The 22096-nt window shown below is 42.3% G+C and overlaps 1 protein-coding gene across 1 annotated transcript in view; it reads left to right on the top strand.

The window, feature by feature from the left end:
• Positions 1 to 22096, top strand: part of nrg2b (neuregulin 2b) — a 38155-nt gene that overhangs the window by 14437 nt on the left and 1622 nt on the right. The window contains exons 2-10 of the mRNA XM_071927186.2: positions 3934 to 4096; positions 5116 to 5234; positions 5523 to 5646; positions 12705 to 12763; positions 15590 to 15613; positions 18861 to 18963; positions 19642 to 19771; positions 20812 to 20939; positions 21484 to 21699. Of these exons, the coding sequence (XP_071783287.1) occupies positions 3934 to 4096; positions 5116 to 5234; positions 5523 to 5646; positions 12705 to 12763; positions 15590 to 15613; positions 18861 to 18963; positions 19642 to 19771; positions 20812 to 20939; positions 21484 to 21699 (1066 nt within the window). The remainder of the gene's footprint in view (positions 1 to 3933; positions 4097 to 5115; positions 5235 to 5522; positions 5647 to 12704; positions 12764 to 15589; positions 15614 to 18860; positions 18964 to 19641; positions 19772 to 20811; positions 20940 to 21483; positions 21700 to 22096) is intronic.

Genomic DNA, 22096 nt, shown 5'->3' with positions numbered 1-22096 from the left:
ACAATAAGTCAAAATGTTCCAGTGGAGTCAGATCATTTCACTTATTTTCAATGCAAATCAACTTGTTTCAAGGGTTTCTTTGAATACTAGAGGAGTGATTTGCCTTATTCTGTAGAATTTTGTAGAAAGTGAAACTGCATTTGAAACAAGTCGAATTATCAGAAACAATTGGCGGAATTTTTCACTTGTTTTAAGAAAAAATATATTATTTTAAGTCTGAATACAAGACGTAATGAGTTGTTAAAAGAAAATCCACCCTAAAAATTGTGTTGTTTGGTGGTCAATCTTTCTTTTTCCTGTGGATAACTGGCCAAACTAATTCACTAATAACCCACAGCTAAATACAACAAGTTCACGCCCGTTCTCCGGAGGTTGTAGAAAGGCATTCTGGGAAATGTAGGAAATCGCAAACTGGATTAGAAGTAGACTAGACAAGTTGAGGGAAAGTGGGTACACCAAAAAAGTAAATTATGACACTTCATCACAAAATAACTCCTGGATTGCATTGGACATCACAGATGGGTGATATCTGACAGTATAAAAGTATCTGAAGACTCAGAATTTTAGATTGATAATTGATGAATGATAACTCATGTACTGGGCCCGCGACTGTGATAGAAGTGAACACTTGTTATAGTTTGGAGCGACTGCTTGGCAGACTGGCAGAAGGATCGACTGTGACTAAACACTGGTCTTTCCCTCTCTCCCTCTTACCCTCTACTCTTATGTGAGTTCTGCCAGGCTTTGGCTCAGATCTGACGCAGTCCATTTCAGAAGAATATTCCAATCTGGGACAAACTCAATTTCATTTGAACTTTAACCCCACTCCCTTCCCCCACACATATTTCAATCAACTCCTTGGTCATGTTAAAAGTTGTTTCAAAATCAGTCTGTTCAATCTGTCTTTTGTTTAGACTTTTTCTGTAATTGCCCCTCCTGTGTTATTTGTGTCCAAGTGCTCTGATTTTTTATTTCCTCTTGTCTGCATTTTCTAGTTAATTTACTGTTACATTATTTCTAATGTATTTACTGACTGTGAAGCACTTTGTGTCTTGCTTTTGAGAAGTGCTACACAAATAAAGATTATTATTCCCAGAGGTATTTTGTCATTGAGTCTAAATGTCAAATCCGTACTGCTGGAATTGCCCAAAAATAGCCTCTCCTACAGTGCAATCTCATCCCTTTGCCACATATTGCACATTGTTATTCGATTATAGCGCACATGATTTCCTCATTGTCTCCTCACCAAATATCCACAACCAAACGCAGGACGAAAACAGTGAGCAGGCTGCTCTCCGTCCTATGAAAAACGATTTGTCATGACCAGAGTTAAGAGCACTGTAACCTGGTGAATTCTGACTTCTGTATTTTTTTTTACAAACTTGAAGAAGAAGCTTGGTATCCCATCGCTGTTTCAACCTTCATTTACCCACAGAAAGTTGACTGAGCTCACTGTCTTTTTCAGCTTAACGGTAGCTGTTGAGAGAAGGTTACTCATTCACATCCACCCATCAATCTTTTCCCAGCTAGTCTGGGTATTCAAACCAACAACCTTCCAGTCATTAGCACACTTCTCCAGTCTTCAGGCTACCATCACTGCTACAAGAGTGAGGGCCTAAAAGCTGAGGCTGGTAGAGTTAATGCTGCGTTCATGTCATGCCCGATTTTTCGTAAATACAACCTGCCGACTGGGAAAAGCCATTCATGTCAACCTCCTAGTGATAATTACGAGTAGGATATGTGGAATTTTTTTGTGGGCTCCCATTTCTCTCACTTATATAGTCAACTCTACTTACAAAAAGCGAGTAATGTCTGCTGCAGTTTGCTTATGGTTGATTTTACATTCATAAATAAAAATGATTTTGGATGTGGGCGTTCCAACGAGTTAAACACATGCACGCCTCCAAGTTGAGATGTCATCCCGTTCTTTCGCTTCTTCCCATATGACGCAAACACAAAAAAGGCATTTGTCTGCATCAGTCAAGTCTAGGACAAATCAAGGTCAAATCAACAGCAGGTCTAGTCTAAACTGTAGACCGAGGCAAGTCTCAATTAAAAAATAACAAAAAAAATATTTAAAAAAAAGTTTTGATGACAGTGACAGTGTTATTCTTCAGCATAACACATTATAAGGCAAGAGCCATGGCGAGAGAGAGCGTCTTGTGATTTTGAGATAATTGGTCTGGGGTGGAAATATGAGGCGCATCACTAAAATATCCAAAACTGAGACAGGTTAGGTCAGAGGCTGAGACAAAACAAAATGTGAGACCTGGATTTAAGGACATGGCTGTGACTAAGCATTACTCCTGCGTCTGTAGAAATCATACTTAAATCCTGCTTATGTAACATGAAGCTGTTCGGTTGGTACTTCATGGAATTTTGGCTTTTTAGCTCCATCGAGTTTGTGTTTGTTTTTTTGCCCCATTCAGTTCCACTTGCATTGTAAACAAATGCAAACACCGTCTGCTTCCAATATCTCAAAACCCAGCACTTCTTACTATAAAACCCTCAACAATCTCTTTAAGTTCTGTGTGATGACTAGACATAACACAAAATATCATGTTACATTATTTAAAAAGCACGTGGGGTTTTGGTGATACTTTTTAATAGGAGTTAGCCCTACTTTTCATAGCTTAAATTCTGTTACTCGACTTCAGAGTCACACTGAAATAATATTCCACTCTTTATATCATCGTTGGTAAAAACCTCATATCTCCAAAACTTTTCAGAAACTAACAAAAACAGTATTTTAGCTTGATCAGCATGCATTTTTGAGTTTATTTTGAAAGGCTTTGATAAACCCAAGAGAATTTCCTCAACCCATAGAGAAGCATGTAATCCTTCAGTTGAAGTGAAAGCAGCTATATGTAGAATGTAATTGGTTTATTTATTAAGGGCCATGCATGATATTATTGCATGAAACTCTACATCTACAGTATATGAAGAAAGAGTTAATGGAAGGATGCAGCAGTGCTGTGAGGAGCTGTAGGCCTATAGAACAGTTGCCTTGCAGTTGATCAAGCGTGTCCTATCACTGGAACACTGTGTGTGTGTGTGTGTGTGTGTGTTTGTCTGCGCGTGTGCACCCAGGTCCGTGTGTTTTATGCCCACGTTTGTGAGCACAGACATACGTGAGCATTTGTGTAAAATCCCATGTTGTGTGCTTCGTTGCAGCGTGTGTGTGTGTGTGTGTGTGTGTGTGTGTTTAAGTGGTACTAGACGGTGCTGAGTTGTCTCTTTGCTTTAGCTTCTCTGTGTGCCTGTGTTGCCTGCGCTGGTGTCAGTGATGCAGTCTGTTGTAGTTTTTAAGGAGAGAAGAGAGAGAGAGTGAAACTCTCCTGAGACTGTTGAAGCACATGCGCGTGCACACACACACACACACACAAACATGCACACACACACACACACACACACATACAAACACACCGACATTTCTCCATAGTGAAAATCTACCGCAGAGAGTTTCTGAGGAAAGATTTTTTTTTTCTAAAAGCTTTCAGTTTTCCCTTCGCTTTTCAGGATTCAGACCTTACTCAAGTGCTTTTCCGGGGTTGTGTGTGTATGTGTGTGCATGTGTGCGTGTGTGTGTGTGCGTGTGTGTGTGTGTGTGTGTGTGTCACATACCATTGATTTTCCTCTATTCCTCAACCATTTCTTCTGACCCGCCGTCTCAGGTTGTGACCTCGACATCTGAACCTTCACTAACAGATCTTCTACTGCCACACACACACACACACACACACACACACACACACACACACACACGCACACACAATTAAATGGATAGATTAATTGAATGTCTTTAGTTAATTTCAATAATGCAAGCTTTGATTTTCTTTCTCCCCTCCCCTCCTCCACTTTCTCTTTCTCTCTCTCTCTTTCTCGCTCCCTCTCCCTCTCTCGCTCTCTCTCTCTCTCTCTCTCCCTCTCCAGCCTCTGCTCCTAAGCTGCGGCCGATGCGAGGCCAGTCTCTGATGGAAGGGGACAAGCTGTACTTGAAGTGCGAGGCGTCGGGGAATCCCGGCCCTTCCTTCCGCTGGTACAAAGATGGACACGAGCTTCAGAAAGGCAGAGACCTCAAGATAAAGACCAACAAGTGAGTCTGTCGCACTGGAGATCTTCTTCATTAATCCACCAAACAAACCCAGACAGATCACTGATTACATCATGCACATACATATTACTGATTACCCGATACCGATAAAGATCCCCGTTTACTAGGGATGGGACGATATTTCGAAATTCAATATATCACGATACAAAAATGTGACAATACGTATCGTGAGGCAGAAAAATTGATGGCGATATATAGCTCCATTTCATTCTGCTGTTGTAATCACAAATGAGACGCTTGACCATCACAGTTTCACAAGCTCTCCATCCAAATTATATTATTTGCACTTTGTAATGACATTTTTAAATTGTTGTTTACATTCTAGCAGCCAATGGCATCGCTAGAAAGATTTGTGGCTCAGAAATAAACATAATTCTGAACAGTCATACTTTGTTGTCACTGAACTTTTATTTATTACATCGTATCGTGGTTGTATTGAATCGTGAACCTCATAACGCATATTGAATCATATCATGCCATCAAACAGTTATTTCCAAGTTATGAATTGCTCTATCAGTGAGTGACAACCCTTATTTCTAGTTGTGCAGTAGTAAGTTTGTGTCTGAATGTCGTTTTCCCTTCAGTTTCTGAGTAATCACCTATTTTTAAGTATCTGTACTCTGCTTTTTGTGTTTTATACAGTTACCTGATTCTAATGGATTACAATACCATTTTTGGTAATCAGATTACTGTAATCCTGTAATGAGAAGGGCCTAGTCTGTTTGTAGTTTGAACTTAATATTGTCCATTATCCTTGCTGGCCAACTGCTATGGACACTTCTATTTAACTGCCAGTCATTTCTTGCTGATCTGGGACGGAACAAAGAATTAAATTTCTTGTCCAGTCAGAGATGAGTCTTCTGCTGTTTTGAAGAGCAACACAGCAATATCTGACAGTGTTTTTATCTGCTCTGTATGTCTCTCTCTCTCTCTCTCTCTATCCCTCCCTCCCGCTCTCTCTCTCTCTCTCTCTCTCTCTCTCTCTCTCTGTCTCCCTGAAGGAAAAACTCGAAGGTGCAGATCAGTCGTGTCCGCGTGGAAGATTCTGGCAACTACACTTGTGTGGCTGAGAACTCACTAGGACAAGAGAACGCCACGAGCATAATCAGCGTCCAGATCTGTGAGCAGTGACACATCTACCTATCTATCTGTCTGTCTATCTATCTGTCTATCTATCTACCTATCTATCTATCTATCTATCTATCTGTCTATCTATCAATTCCATTTTTTCAATTCAATGTGCTTTGTTGGCATGACAGTTTAAAACAATATTCCCAAAGCATGTAACAAGAAATCATTAATTAACCAACATTTCAAATGAATCCCATCTCCTCCCATGTATCTATCTATCTATCTATCTATCTATCTCTCTATCTATCTGTCTATCTGTCTGTCTGTCTGACTCCAGTGACCACCACCACCCCGTCTCCGGGCGTGAGTCACGCGAGGCGCTGCAACGACTCGGAGAAGGCCTACTGCGTCAACGGAGGAGACTGTTACTTCATACACGGTATTAACCAGCTGTCCTGCAAGTAAGTCTGCGCTCGATCTGCCATCCATCCCCCCTCCACCCTCCCTCTCTCTCTCTCTCTCTCTCTCTGGTCTCGGTCACTGTGTTGCTGGTCAGTGCGCTACCTTGTCTTCTGTTCCCTGGTTGTAACCCCCCCCCCCACTCCCCCTCTGTCCCCCTTCCACCTGGCCACTCACTATTAGCTGCTGTCTCCATCATCCAGATTGTTGGTCACTCTGTTAGTTTTGCAACCGCGAAACGCTTCGCCTACGGGTGCCACCGCCTAGAGCAAAGAACGAGGAGGAGACGAGACAGAATTGGGAACATAAATAACGAGGAGCCGCCGCGCGCTTGTAGCCTCGGCGCAGAATGATATTCTAATTCGCCGTGTTAAAGACAAACGGCGTTTTTGAGAGCGTCTTGCTTTCGATAATTCGACGGATTTAAACTGGAAACAGAATGTCGGGGCGGGTTCAGAAGTGTGTGGGGGTGGACCGTAACAAACATGGAAAGTGACTCAGAAGAGCTGGATGCTTGCCTGTGTTACATTGTAGAGGACCAGGACACCTCCATCACCTCCACCATCCCCTCCATCCCCTCTGTTATTGGAGTGCAGAAAGCTGAGGAGGAAGAGGGAGAGGAGGAAGAGTTTGTCCCCACTGTTGCCACTTGCTCTGAAAGGGGAACAGGAGAGGAGGGAATATGAGAAAATGTAAAAATGAGTACAAATTTTGGCATGTGTTGTTAAATAGTAGCGTGTTAGGACATGGAAAATTTGCTAACAAGGTTCACATTTTTCACTTCATTTTGGCCAGCAATATTATTTCCGTCAAATCTGTGAGCGTGTGGTGACTTCTTGTTATTTTGGTTGTGTTTTGCTGCGGCTGGCACCTCAACAATCCAGGAGCATGTTCTCTTTACTTTCGCTCAGAATTGGAAAGATGACAATAACTAAACGAGTGAACGAGTCAAAACTGCGTGTCGGAAGTGGGATTCAAACCCACGGCTACATTTAGAGAAAAGGAAACTTGGCACCTTAGACAGCCCAGACATACTGACAACTGGCGTGTGCAGGGAAAACAAGTGCAACAAGAAGAAATGTGTATAACTTATCCCTATGATTCCAGACGTTCTGTATAAGACATAGCAATATATAAAGAGGATAATATACATCCGTGATATGACATATGCACATACAGTGAATAGGAGTGGTTTAGCCTTTATTTGAGCCTTTAGCCTTTATTTGATGAGAGAGGTGACAGTGGTACAGGTTCACTTCCCCCAGCTGGTTGAGGGATTTGAACCAGCAACTATCCAGTCCCCATGTTTCTAACCTGTAGGCTACCGCTGCACCCTGTCTCCCATGGGTGACATGTCACAGACCCACACTGCTCATAAGTTATAACACTGCTCAGACATTCTCTTCCTTATTTGTCCTCCAAGTAGTACGCCCAAGAAGAGAAAAGACTACCTCCTCCTCTTTCTCTGTGACTGTTTGTGTCACCATGTTGCTCTTTTGTCCCAATAAGGGAGCAGACAAGAGAAGCTGCTTGAAAACAACGCTTCTGCAAGCACATGCTTCTCAGATGTGAGAAGATTGTCCCATCAACAAGGAGAAAAATCCAACTTTTACAATATCTATTCATAAGAAATATAATCTTAGCTAACCTGAGAGCGGATGACAATTTAAACTAAAGCTTCTCACACAGGTCATCTATTGACACAATGCCATTATCAAATTGAGAACTCACTTCTAATGACGCGAAGAGGATGTTTCAGTTTTCTCATGTTCTCATCCTATCTCCTCTCCTCCCTCCATTCCCCCGTCTCCTCCGAGGCAACTGCTGGCAGGAGACGAGCGTTAGTGAGGGAGGAGAGGGAAGGAGCGGTAGGGAAGTGTTGGCACTCGTCCTTTGTCACTCTGTAGGTGTGCGATAATGAAATGCCTCCCCTGTGTACAGTATGTCACCCTGCATGCATGGCAAGTTGGATCCTGAGCGGAAGTTTCTGAGTATTGACGCCATCACTCTGAGCTTCTTTGTATTCGTGACGCAGATTGGGAGAGGCTACTAGGGTTTGACACATCTGGGTTTGTGGATCAGAACTCCAGATAGCCGATATTTTGCGCTGATGTTCAGTATCCGTTTTTATGCGAAAAGGAATGACGAGTATTCTGTGTTTCCCCCGGAATTGTATTGTCATGGTGGAAAGGCCATTTACTAATGCTAATAATAAAGAACATGTTCATGCATAGAATTGAAATGGTAATCCGCAAGATTCTCCATTTTTGATTTATTTTGTCTCCATCAGTCAAACAGTGTGTCCAGTACTGTGACGTCTTTCTCCTTGGATTTTCTGTTGACGCAGTTTGACTTTCTGTAGGTAGCGCTCTTTTCTTTGTCTGTTCAGCCATGGTGGCTATCGCTGCTCATGTTAACTACCCAGTTCTTCTTCTTGTATTCCAAACAAACCAGAAACATTAAACGCATCACTTCCTGTGCAGCAGAGGATTTTTCCCAGGAAAGAGCTACTAGACACCGGCTGTTTAGAACAGACAATGGAAAAGATTTCAGGAACTGGATATAGGTTGAATCACTGTTGTGTTCAACCAATCAATCAATCAGCAATTGAGAGTAGCAAAACTGACATTTGTATGATGCATGATCACAGATTATTATTTTAATCAGTTATAGGATATATATGTAATCAAACAAGCTGCATCATATCTATCATGTCAGAGATGGATGAAATTGACTGGCTGATATCTGATTTGTAATAAAAGGCCAATACTGCACAATAGCAAATACTGCAGCACAAGTCTTGTGCTAGGATAACAGAGGTAGAAAATGACATCAAACTTGCAGTTATCTGGCTAGATTGCACTTCTGTGATACACCCTGCTACAGTAATGCAAATAGTTGTAAGCATATAGCACACTCAAAACACAGTGCTTTAAAATGTAGACTACAATTTCCATCAAATATGTGCATTGTTTAGCTCTGCAGAAATTCTGTCTTTTCTCCTCAGTAGTCCACATCTAGTGGCTGTTCAAGGTGTGTTTTCTGACTTGGAAGCTGAGGACTTCCAACTTGCCATGCATACCGGGTCACTTTGTAGATGTGTAACAATGTAAAGCTTCCCCTGACAGCGTGAATAACAGATGGCGTGTATCGTCTTGGATGATCAAGAGCTTTGTTGGTATGCTTCCTGTACAGATGGATGCATCTACTAGACATCCATCCTTGGATCGCTCTGCCCCTGCTCAAGATCTGCCCCTTCCCTTCTTTCTTTCTTTCTCTCTCTCTCTCTCTTTCTCTGTGTCTCTCTCTCTCTCATCTGATACACCTTCCAGTCATTGCTGAAGGATAAATCAGGATTTTATTTCATTGTGCTGACAAGCAGAAAACGTTTTCTAACTTTGTTGGACTGTGTGCATATAGTCATATAGTCAAGTCTACAAACCCAGGTTATAGTCACCAAAGGGAACAAAATGTGCAAAGTCCAGGAGTGCACAACCTCTGTACATGATTGTACATGCATGCACACTAAATATTGAGACCAGCTACAGTAAGCTAGCAAGGCTCCAGCAGCTAACCAGCAGTTGCCAGAGAGCTACTGTAGCTCCTCAGCTTTGTCATCCTTTGTTGGCCTGTCTGTTTGGGCCAGTGGATAACAGGGCGTAAATAAGACTGCTGTCTGTAGACTGTCTGTGCTGCTTGTTCACTTCAGAGAAATGTAGACACACACACACACACACAATTCCACACAGCAACTGCAAATCAACAGTGTACTGTACGGCACTGGCAGGCAGCAATAACCGCTAATATCCCTGAAATCTGGGCTGGTATTTGCAAGCTCTTTTGTACCAGCCATGTAAATGTATAATCTCCTCGTGAAGGGGAAAGTGGGGCTGTACAGCAAAATGGAGTCTGTAGGTTAAAGTGGAGGACGGCACATACAGAAAGGCACCCTGGCTAAAACAGGGTGTGGAGGTTATAGTGGAGGGCAGCACATACAAACAGCCCCCCTGGCTAGCTGTTGGTAGGTTAAAGCTTGGTGTACTTTGCTTACTGAGTGTTCCTCTATGCCCATTGTATAGTTTTCTCTATACAATCGCAGCTAGCTCTTACCTGATTGGTTTAGACAGCACCAGAAGTTGGTTGGCAAACTACAATCTGGCGGCCAGCAGCAAACATTAACCCTTGTGCTTTCAACTATAGGTCGAAAATACCCACTTTCCCCCATGGATCAATAAAGCTCATTTAATCTAATCTAATCTAGAAATACCACATGAGATCATGCTACTATTGATGCCTGAACATAATGTCCATGGCAGTCTGTTTTTTGTTTTTTTGGTTGTTTTTTTTCCTTTCAATTTGATGAGAGCCTGTATAATGGATACAACAGAATGAATCACAGGCTTTTCTTTCATTCAGATGGTTGGAACAAAAGGTGCGCTGGCTTTTTTCCCCTGCGCTGGTTCAGTGCAGTCAGAGGAAAAAAAAAAAAGCATGGGCAGATAAAGAGAGGATGGAGAGAAGAGGAGAAATGAGAAGCAGAGAGAGAGAGAGAGAGAGAGAGAGAGAGAGAAGAGGGAAAGAGAAAAGAAATGATATACAGTAAAAGCTCTGCCGGCATAGGCCTGCTCCTGCTCCGAGTGTCTCCCACCCCTCTCTCTCTCTCTCTCTCTCTCTGCTCTATTTATAACTCTATGGGAAATTGCTGAGTGGGCTCTTCCGAGGGTTTTTGCTGTAATTGATTCAAAATGCAAGTTGTCTCTTTAGTGGTGAGAAAGAGGAGAAAAGGATATCTACTGAGTTTTATGGACAGTATATGCATGAGGGTAAGATGAAGGTCCTGTACATACAGCTTGCATTTTAAACTGGATAATGTGTGTTGGCTAAATACTAGTTTCTAGGTAAATACAGGATGGTTAGGGGTGGGAATTGCCAGAAAGCTCCAGATATTATATGATTATTATGGGCGTGTGGCCACGCCCATAATATCATAACATAGTGATTCATGACGTTGTGATTCATGTATAATAGGTATTGCAGTTCGATCAGATTTTGTGATTTACGATCACGTGCTTTTTTTCATTCGACTGCAGTAAAAGCTGATATAGTATCAATTATGGCAATAAAAAGACAAAATCTATTCCGCCTGGGTAAAAAGCCATGACCCCCATTATAAGACACAATTCAAGACATTTCAGAATTTCAAGCGCTCTTTCCGAAAGCTTTTTTCATCCTCAAGGACATCATTTGATAGACGATTGCGTGGTGTTTCATTAATAGACTTGATAAGAATTAATAGACTAGAGAAGAATGAAAATATCAATACTTGGCATCAACGTGCCAATGCAATACCCTGCGGTATGTAAGTATAGCAGTATTATACAATCTCAATTTTCTAGTTACTGTGATGCAGTGAGGAGTATACTTGTTAGTTTCAGTGTTGTGAGTTTGATGGCGGGTGCCAGAATATGAATCACATCCAGCCCGTGGTATCGCTGACAGTTCGCCACCCATCCAGAAACAAAACACCACATTTCACAGCTGCATGTAAACTGTTGCCGTTATTTATGCCCAAGAAATACCAAAACCTATTCCAACCATTTTCATGCTCACATACTGTGGAGGGGTGTGTGTGTGTGTGTGTGTGTGTGTGTGTGTGTGTGTGTGTGTGTGTGTGTGTGTGTTCGTGTGCTTCTATCCTTGTGAAAACCAGTTGGAGTTTTCGACCCTCATGAGTCATTTTTGCATTTTAGTCAGATGGTCATTTTGGCCAATCCGTACTTCTTTAAGGAGTTTGTTTATTGGTCAGGGCTTGGGTTAAGGGTTAGGGTTTGGGAGATTGGATTGTTGGTCAGTTTACCCGTAAAGTGATGAGAACATAGACACCAAAATCATCCATGTGTCCCTGGTAGATCATTGGCTCCAGTGCTCCATGCTAACACTTAAACATACACTGTGTTGAGTGATAGCAGCCACTAGCATTATCTCAAAAGTGAGAAAATGAGAACTTGCAGCAGCTCTAAAGCTAGATGGTAAGTAATCATAGATGATATGTGATCAAGTCTGACAGTTTTGTGTAGGAGATTGGTCAAATTTACAAGAAATATGATATAAAAATAACATATTGGTTGAACTACCAGGGACTACTTTCATAGGAAGTGAAAGTGGTGGGCAATGGGAGACTGTGTACAGCTAAAAATCACTGCAGCGGATGAATACGTGATTGTTCACATTAAATAGTTCCAAAAATAAACCTGGCTACATCTGCTATCTTGAGTTTTTAGATGTATTAATCTACAGGCCATTTAATAAAAACACTTTTTATGATTAAAAGGTCAGTCTTCTTACTTTGGATAATGCCAGTGGCCTACTATCACTCAACATGTTGTATGCTAAAGTGTTAGCATGGATCACCGGAGCCAATGATCTACCAGGGACACATGGATGATTTTGGTGTCTATGTTCTCATCACTTAACAGTTAAGCTGACCAACAAACCAATTTCCGAAAGACTTAGTGTATTCCTTTATGGTTTGGGTTACGGGTTAGAGAATGAATGTAGTCAGAAAGGTACTAACATGTATAGTGAGACAATCGTAACTGTGTGTGTGTGTGTGTGTGTGTGTATGCGCGCGTATGTATGTGTGAGGGGTGGGGGGGTTTACGACCATGAGCTTTGACCCCTCCTACTTCCCGCAGATAGTCACCATCATGTGACCCGCATGACTGTGATGATGTCATAGCTGTAGCAGTGGTGATGTCATATTGATGGCGGCGATGTCACGGCGTGCAGTTCATCTCTCTCTCTCTCCCTCTCTCTCTCTCTCTTTCCTTTTGTCACATGCTGTAGTCGGTGGATTGTGCTCTGTTTCTAATCCCTCATTCTCTCTGCTCTCTTATGTCTCCCCCTTCCTCCCTCCCTCTCCCCTCTTTTCTATCTGTCTTCGTGTACTACTCCTCTCCTTCCTCCTGCTGTTTTTCCCCCCCTCTCCTCCCTCTGTACCTCCTCCACCTTCCCCCCTTCCCCCTCCCCTCCCCTCTGCGTCTTGTTTTCCCTCCATCAGGTGTCCCAATGACTATACGGGGGACCGCTGTCAAAACTCCGTCATGGCCGGTTTCTACAGTATGTCCATTTACTCCTGTCTGTCTCCTTCCCACTGGGACGCAGCATGCTACGCTGGAGGGGTTGGATGGAGGGAGCACTGTGTGTGTGTGTGTGTGTGTCTTTCTGTGTGTGTGTGTGCATACCTGTTGTTATGTTTCATGTCAGTTAACGTGTGTGTGAGTGTGTGTTTGCATGTCCTCCCCTTCCCTCTCCCTGTCTCCCCTGGTTCCTCTGTGGCGCTCCTCTGCTCACCAGAAACAACTCCTCCAGATACTTTTACACACAAGATACGTTTACTTTTACACACAAAACTGCACACTAGAAACTCTTATTTTTATACAATACATGACACACTAGATACTTCTACTTTTACAGTGCAGGAACTTCTATTGCTTGACCCAGAGAGCTGCACAAAGAGAAACAGTGGAGACGGAGACCTGTGACAAAAGTTGTCACAAGTTACTTTTACACATTAGATTACATATTATAAACTCTTATTTTTATGCAATACATGGCACACTAGATACTTCTATTGCAGCCTGACCCAGAGAGCTGCACAAAAAGAAACAGAGGAGATGGAGAATTGATGCGTCGATCAACGTGCGCAGTCAAAGTTGTTTGCTTTCATAGCGTCACGTTTCTTTGTAGATGGTCCATCGGTGCTGCAGAGTTTTCTAGCAGCAAAAAATTAAATCTAATAGAGATAGGGATAGAAAATACTGATACAAGTTTACATTTTCATGCTGTATGCTGTGCCACTCCTTAGAACGAAGAGACAAATCGTTCAGTGGCTTCACGTATCAGTTTGTGGAGTAGGAGCAGGAGTGACAATTGAAGCCTTGAGATGGAGGACTACATAAGTCCATTTGACGTCTTTTTGAACAAGTGACGGTCATTACTGGAAGCTATGTCTGCAATCCAAATTATTTGGCACAGGAAAGTGAATGAGAATAAGATTTCAGTCAGAATGCGTTCAACACTCAAAACTAGAGTCTTCAGGTAATGACATTTGAAAACATCACTCACGATTATTCATCTGAGGGCTGATTCCTGCCAATTCCTGCCAATCCCTTTGCATTATTGAACCTCCTATTAATTGAGATTGTAAGTAGCAGAGGTAATCATTTGTCACTTTTGAAGATTAATCACTTTCAGAGGGGGGTTACTGTAAATATTACATTATATTTCAAAATTTTGAATGGGTTGATCATATCAGTGGAGTGTGCCGTTAACAAAGCTGTCAGTGTAAAGCCTACAGGGGAGAATGTGAGAACCTGTTGCTTGTTTCGACTTTGAGCATCCATGGATCATCTAATGAATTCTGTCATTATGGCATGCGGCTTAAAGCAGCTTGAGATGTTTTAGAGGTGACCTCCTGTTTTACTCCTAAGCACTGCAGTATTGGATTAAAGCATAGAGACACATAGGTGGGGCATGTTGGTCACTCTCCTGTGATTGCATGGGTTGTGACATATTGGATTAGAAGTAGTCAGGTCTTCATGTGGATTGGCAGCAATGAGACAATGAATCCCGGGTCAGTCAGTGATTTCTGTAGGCTTGGCGCTACTACTCAACATTAACAAAAAACGGACTACTTCTATCTCCAATGGCTGTTCATGCTCATGTCACTGGCCAAGCAATCACAGGAAGATAAAACGGAGGGATTAGAATCACCCTCCTCTTCTTTTCTCCAGGGGTTAAACACTGTTACTCCATGCCTTGTTGTCTTGCTTTGCCTTGCTTTGGAAGTTCCCACACTGAATAATGTCAAAGTGCCAAATTTACGCCAAGGACAGGTTCTACATCATAATATATCACATACGTAATGTCTGGTTATTTTTTGCCCCCATCATCAAGCTCTTGTCTACATGCTGAAAATTGTCTGTGTGACAGTGTGCTTTTATTTTGCATTGCGAAGCTCTTTCAGTGAGCTCAAAGAACACTTTCTGCCGTTTTAAATCCATGTTGATTTGTTACTGCCTGCTTGTCTAATGGTACAAACATATAAAGCACTGTCAAAGTATAGACCAGTTAAAGTTGGGGTGGATGGGAGATATACTGCACCAACTTGACAGTGATTGACTTTTGTCTTACTGGCACCTCTCTATATGCATGCAAGCCATGGAGACTGAGAATGTGGTGATTTCTTTGTAAACCATATGAAAGGTTATAATAGCAGTACGCAGCAGTAGTGGGACAAAGTGCTATACAGGAGGTATGCTGTAATCAATACAAATGCACACAATTAGAAATTGTCATTAGTCAAACGAGTTACAGCACCCACCCCCATTTGCTGTGCCAGCCTCATCGACTGTACTGTGTTTTTATGTTGGAGGGTAACTCACTGCTTTTTATCTTTTGTTTTCTTGTTTTTTGTTACTTTCTTTTGTCTTGTTTCTGTTTTTGTTTTGTTTTTCTGTCCAATATTGTTTACTCCAGAAATGAGGTCTAGTAAATATAGCAGTAAGTGATGTGGCTTTTTGTCTTGCTGTCTTTGTCTGTCTGTCTCTGTCTCCGCATGCCTTTCCTGCCTGCTGGCTTCTCTTTCCTTCTCTCTTTGGTTCATTCTCTCCCTTCGCTTTTGATTTCTTTTGGTTTCTCTTTTTTCCTGTCATTTCTGGGGGTCACAGAGCTAAGGCTGTCTGCGTTGTCTGTCTGTTACTGGACGGTACACTTGTCAATCACGATGATGCCACTGACAGAGATTCCACTAATTACCTAATTTCCTGGTTCAGCATATAGAGTACATGAAAATAGTATATAGCATATATGTTCCAAAGTGGACCATATATCTGACCCTATCTGTCTTTTTCCTTTTACCATGACAACTTTCTGCGTTGGCAGAGCTTCTCGGAATTGAATTTATGGGTATGGAACATTATTATTCATTTTGCTGTGCAGTGCTTAAAGGGTTTGCCAAGATCCTCTCACAGTCACACATTATTGTGCCATCTCCCTTCTAAAACCAATAACTGGGTCTCTCTCAACCTGTCCCTTTTCTCCTGCCCACTAACCTGGTTTTAAGACACGTAACCTCCCTTCTCCGCATGCACTCCTCTTGCAATATGAAACATCTGGAAAACTAGACACCGGCCAAAGAGCCAAACTGATGGCTGTAGCCTAAATTTATTGGAAAGGATACATTCATGCAAAAATGTGCAGAGGTGAATTAAAACATTATGTAATGGACCTTGATGAATACAAGGTTTTTGTATTGTTTTATCAGAGCCTATAGAAGCCAAAGCTACATCCTTGTCCGAATCAGAAGAAACATCAGTAATTAGTAGGTTAGAACTTGTCCTATGGGCTTTGGCAATATGCATATTGGCTTCGGCAGCCTATCAAATGAAAACGTGCAAGCTGCAAGTATTTTGGCAAAGTGTTACCAAAAGCTATAGCGAAAGCCCTGACCACATAGTCTGTCCTTATTATTCTGCCCTTGATTGATTCAGAGTCAGGAGCTCGCCTGTCCTAAATCAGGAGTGCTGTTGGCTCCGCTGTGCCAGCGAGCCAGCCTCCCCATTTCCCTTTGCCTATCTGCATCAGTACCCTGTGACACACACACAATGCCGGGCCAAGGCTCTGGTAGGCTTGTCAATCCCTATAGAGGCCCTTTATTTAGCACCAAACCCCCCTCCCCTCTACCAACTCTATTTTAGTAGACCCCCACCCCTCCCCTCCCCTCCCCTCCAGTGGCGTGTCCAGAACATTTTGAGGGAGGGGGGAGAGGGCAAGGTGGGGTACCGAATCAGGTAAGGGGGACAGTTTGAGCATCAACTGCTCTTCAGTTCATGAGACTTGAAAACAGGAGAAATTAAGAATTTGCTTTACCTGCCCCTGTTACGACTGATCACAAATTTCAATAATGTCACATAACATTCAGCTTTCTCCCATATTTTCAACCATCTTTCTTCCATAAGAGCTACAGTTAGATGCGTAGATAGATGTATTGTTTTCACCTAAACACTGCATGTAGGTGACAGAATTTCACAAACACTGAGAACAAACACTGAAACTAACAAATAGCAAAAGTGTACAATAGTTAGTCTACATTAGCCTACAGGGACTTTAATTCGGCCATATAGGGACACTGACTATCCAAGGGTCTACGATATTCCAGATTTAGTATGGGGGGACACTAGGTCTGGCCAGTCCGTTTTTTCTGGGGGCTGGTGCCACCCCAGGCCCCCCTCCTGGACACGCCCCTGCTCCCAGTGTCTATTTGTCTCCTCCTCCTCCATTTTCCTTTTTTTCCTTTTATTCGTTCCCCATGTTCTGTTTGTTGCTCCCTCTGTCATTGTGTCGTTGCGCTTGCCGTGCTGACACACAGTGTTACGCCACAGCAGGCCCAGAAACCTGAATTAACCTATACACCAAGATTGCATAGTATTCACACAGCATCACCTCAAACCTGTGACAACTTGATGATCTCAATGCAGCATCATGTAATGTGATCCAAATCTGTCTACAGATGAACTCAACATCAAGACATCACTGTGACAAAAAAAGTGCTATAACCAGCTTGACCTTGTTGCCAATAGAGGCTTTGTAGTTGCATCACAAATCTCCCAGCAGCCTTGTCTGGCACCATCACGGAGGTCCATTGGAGAATTGGCTCTATGAAAATAATAGCTAAATATGTAACAAGCAGGCTAGAAAAAGAGATGCCTGAAAAAGATTTTTGTGGTGTGGTAATGTAAATTAATGAAAAATTGAATGATCTGATGAGGTATATTTTTTCCCAAATGTAGGTTACTGTGACACAGTAAACTGTCTCGTCTTAAGCAAACAGTGTCATAAAATTTTGAAACGCAGATTACATGTGGACACAAATTATTGAAAGATTATATTCCTCCACCACGAAAGGATTGTGCAACAATATCACAAATTTATCAAATTTCCACCCGTTTATCAAGTGAAAGGTTAGGTTAGGGTTAACGGTTAAGGTTAAGTTTAGGCAAGTAAAACAACTTTGGTTAAGGTTAGGGTTAGGTTTAGGCAACTAAAACCTTAGCTAGTGCGCAAATCAGATGTGTTCACAGCAAAACGGTAGTTATCTGGTTAGCTTACCAGATACTATGGTTAGCTAGCTAACGAGCTGATATTATTTAAACTAAATCGATCAGACGTATCAGTGAAGAAACGATTGGTTCCCATTCAAAAACAGCATAGAAATTAACCATGTCTATTAAATTGTGTTGAGGCGGCCAAATTGTACATTTAGAAACGTAATCAGCTGTTCAGAGCTGATGTTGGCAAGAGCTGAGGACCTCCAATATGGCCGCCAGAGGGTGCATCACCTGAAAGCCCTCTATAGACCTCTTTGAATAGTCACACATGATCACCTACAATAGAAATAGGCTACCTGTAAATTGCTGTAAGTGCATGAATATACCAATGAAGTAAAAGATAGTCACAGTCTATTTTCTTTTTTCAATCCTTTCAAAATGACCAATTTTCTCTCTTTTTTTTCCTTTTTGGGACGGTGAGCTTTGTGAATACCATATCCTTATCTTGCCCCCAAGTCATTGTGGTGTTAACGCTGTAAACAAACAATGCTTTTTTTTCATCCGGACGAGTCGTCTTTTTTTGATTCCATCTGTATACAGGCATGCGTTCAGATCCCCCTCCAGTGCCATCTCTGGCATTACATCCCCATGGCCATTGTAAATACACTGATTTATATATAGGGACAGTAGGAAGTCTAGGATGTAGGTTTACATCAATTCTTTTTACAATAATATTCATGAGATTGTAGAATTAATCCTCTGTGTTGTAGTAGCACTGTGTGACTGTGGTACTGTTAAAACTGAAAGCCATGTGACATGATAGAGTGGGAGTTGTTTTACAGACAGCACAGCGGGTAGGATGGCAGAAGATAATAGATAATAGTGAGAGAGAAAGTTGCTTCTGTAGTTACCATCAATGGAGTAGCGCTCATACTGTACGTGTGTGTGTGTGTGTGTGTGCGTGTCTGTGTGTGTGTATCTTGTTGTCTGTCTGTTTTTTCTCTCTCTGTATATATGCATGCATGAACGTGTGTGTGCATGTGAGCCTGTGTGTGTGTGTGTGTCTGTGTGTGTGTGTGTGTGCGTGTGTGTGTTTCCACCCACAGAGGCTGAGGAGCTCTATCAGAGGCGGGTGCTGACTATCACAGGCATCTGTGTGGCGCTGTTGGTGGTTGGCATCGTTTGTGTGGTGGCCTACTGCAAAACCAAGTACGTGTGTTTGGAGAAAAAGACATAAATGACTCACCATCTATGGAAACTCTAACCCCTCGAATTAAACTAAACGAAAAACTACAAATTGACCACTCCTCGGAGTGAAAATCCACCAAAACTAAGAGTTGTACCAGTGGGGCATTATTCAAAAAAGAAAGAATGGACCAAACTCAAAAAGACAAGTAACAAACCTCACAAAAACGTTGAAAAGAGCCTTCACAATATTCATTCATTTGATAAACTCTAAACTACAGAAAATAAATAAATAAAAAATTGAAATATGTTGGAAATATCAGTAAATCCTAACGAGTGACAAGGGTTCATGGCATGAGTTTCCATTTACATTTAGGGATTTAGCTGACACTCTTATCCAGAGCAACTTACAGTGAGTGCAACACTAGAATAAGCTTCAATTCCTAGATGGGCAAAATAGCATGAAACCAATAGTAAGGAGTGCAATGGTGAGAGCCGCAGTGGCCTGATAATATTCCTCTTACCATAAAACGATCATGTAAGAACAAAGTGGCAGGGAAAAAAAATAGGACAAGAGCTAAGAAGAGAGATACAAGGGTTTTAGAGAGCAATTAGAGTAAGTAGGGAGAGGATATCATTCACTGTCTTCAGATTACTACTTTTGCCAGATTACTTATCATTCCTCTGTCGTCACCCCTCCAGGAAGCAGAGGAAGAAGATGCAGAGTCACCTGCATCAGAACCAGAATCAGTGTGTGGAGCAACCCAACCACATGCTGGCCAATGGGCCCAACCACCCCGGGCCTGGTCCCGAGGAGATCCCCATGGTGGACGTGAGTCGAAACAGTACAAACACACAGCAGAGGCCTGATAGAGGAAAACCTAAGTTCAAATTTAATTTATAGACCATCAAGACATGTTGAGAACACCTTCCAACAACCTTGCATCTCACGTTGAGGAGATCACTACAGACAGAGTGGAGTTTTAGTTACACAAGCATTTCTCAGAGGAAGAGCTGCTCTGGAGGCAGAAATAATCTCACTGGTTGAGCCAAAGAATCACAGGATTTTTGGAGCACAAGTTAATGTGAATGTCAAAGAAAGAACTGCGGTCAAATCTAAATAAAAAATACAAATGACAATGACTCCTTCTTTTCATTCATTCATGTATGGCATTCGTGATCTTGGAAGGTCAGTAGGCTAGCTAACTAGCTTACCTAGATAGCTGTAGGCTAGTATGACTAGTTTGAACTAGCAAACCTAGATAACTTAGTATGGCTAAATTGCATTTTTTCATATAGTATAAAGAGTGCTAGACTTCATAATATTAGCTAGCTCCTCTTTTACCCCTTGTCTTTGTCACTGGACTTTAGTCTAATGTCACTTAGCCAGAAAAACTGTGGCTTCTTTGTCTCTGCCCATTGATGTTTAACTCAACCAATGAGATTATTTCTGCCTCCAGAGCAGCTCTGCCTCCAAAAACTGTTTGTATAAGTAAAACTCCAATCCACTCACCACAGTAGGAGCATATAAGGAGCAGAGCTGACAGACGCTAAAGAGAGGGCAGAAAAACACCTAGCATCGTCCTGGAGACATGATGGGCATGAGTCAGCATAATAGCAACAGTGAAAGCACAGTGAGGAGGGAGAAGCGCTGAGGAGTTAGAGCAGATTTGTCTTGTAGAATCCTCTCATGGTTATAACAAATCTATAACACAAGTTGTACTAAAGTATAGCACCTGCACGTTAACTCATTATGTTCGCACAGGTCAACATGGTTCTGTTCAATTTATTCTGCTACATTTGCATTAAGTACAATGTTATTTCAACTGACTTTGCTGTGTGCATGTGCGTGCATGTGTGTGTGTGTTGCAGTACATCTCCAAGAGCGTCCCTACAACAGAGTGTGTCATCAGCCACGGAGCGGAGGGTGCAGGCAACTACGCAGGCAGCCGAATGTCCACCCACTCCCACCACTCTTCCACTGCCTCACATGCTTCCAGGTAGACCTACCCCACACACATATGCGTATAAGCACATGCACATATGCAAATAAGGGGAGATAAACGCATGCATCCATTCTCTCTCTCTTTCTCTCTACACTTTAGTCTAGTATTGAGTTCTAAAAACGTAATTTTTCTTAATATAATTAAAAAATTCTTCCAGTGAGTTGAGATAAGTTCACTTGTTGCCAACATAGTTAAACTTGTTTCGAGAATTTTCTTGAATCAAATGACAGTGTTTTGTAATAAGGCAGATCATTCAGATCATTAGTATCAGCATAATGTCATCTGATTCAAGGAAAGAAAAATTCTTGACTTGCATTGGAAACAAGTGAAATTATCTTACCATTTTATCTTATCTGCTCTTTTTTCAGTTGTTTTAACAAAAATAACATTTCAAGACTCTCTACTAGATTAAATGACCTGTTAAGATGTACATTTTTATACAGTTAATCCCCCTATCCCTACCGTTCATTCATTCTTCCTCTCTCACTGCTTCCTCAATGCTGCTGTAACCTTTTTCTCCCGTCACACATGCCTACAGACACGAGGAGCAGACGTGGAGCATGGACCGGACGGAGAGTATGAACTCAGACTGCCAGTCGGGGGGGCTGTCCAGCTCGGTGGGAACCAGTAAGTGCAGCAGTCCGGCGTGCATGGCGAGGAGGGCCGCCCACTGGGGCTGTGCAGACGTGTCCGGGCCGGGAATGCAGTACGGAGACTCCTACGACTCGCTGAGGGACTCGCCGCACAGCGACAGGTAGGAAAGGTGGTAATGTGTGTGTGTGTGTGGTGGTGGTGGAGGGGGGGATAACTGTCGCTTGAAGGACTTCATTACCCAGAAATTGAGAAGAGCGTCCCATCCCCACTAATGGAAACCCCATAGATTTGCCTTGTTTATCCAACTGAAATTCTGGTGTTGCGTATGGTCACAGGCAGGAAAACTTCTCCACCTCCACTCCACTTCTCCGGCCCAGAAAGTGCAGAATTAAAACTTAAGAGCAAAATACAAAGTGTCTCCTAAACAGCAGCGAGCAGCACTCTGTCCAGAGAAAGCTGGACTCACCAACGTTAGATCTTTTTCCCCTCTCGTCCCTTTGGTATCCTTTGGTATAAAGGGATCCCAGACCTGCCAGGTTGGTAAACAAGAGCGTCCC

This window comes from Centroberyx gerrardi, chromosome 16 (assembly GCF_048128805.1).
Source record: "Centroberyx gerrardi isolate f3 chromosome 16, fCenGer3.hap1.cur.20231027, whole genome shotgun sequence".
NCBI classification, from domain to species: domain Eukaryota; kingdom Metazoa; phylum Chordata; class Actinopteri; order Beryciformes; family Berycidae; genus Centroberyx; species Centroberyx gerrardi.
This window is presented reverse-complemented; position numbering and strand designations above follow the sequence as displayed.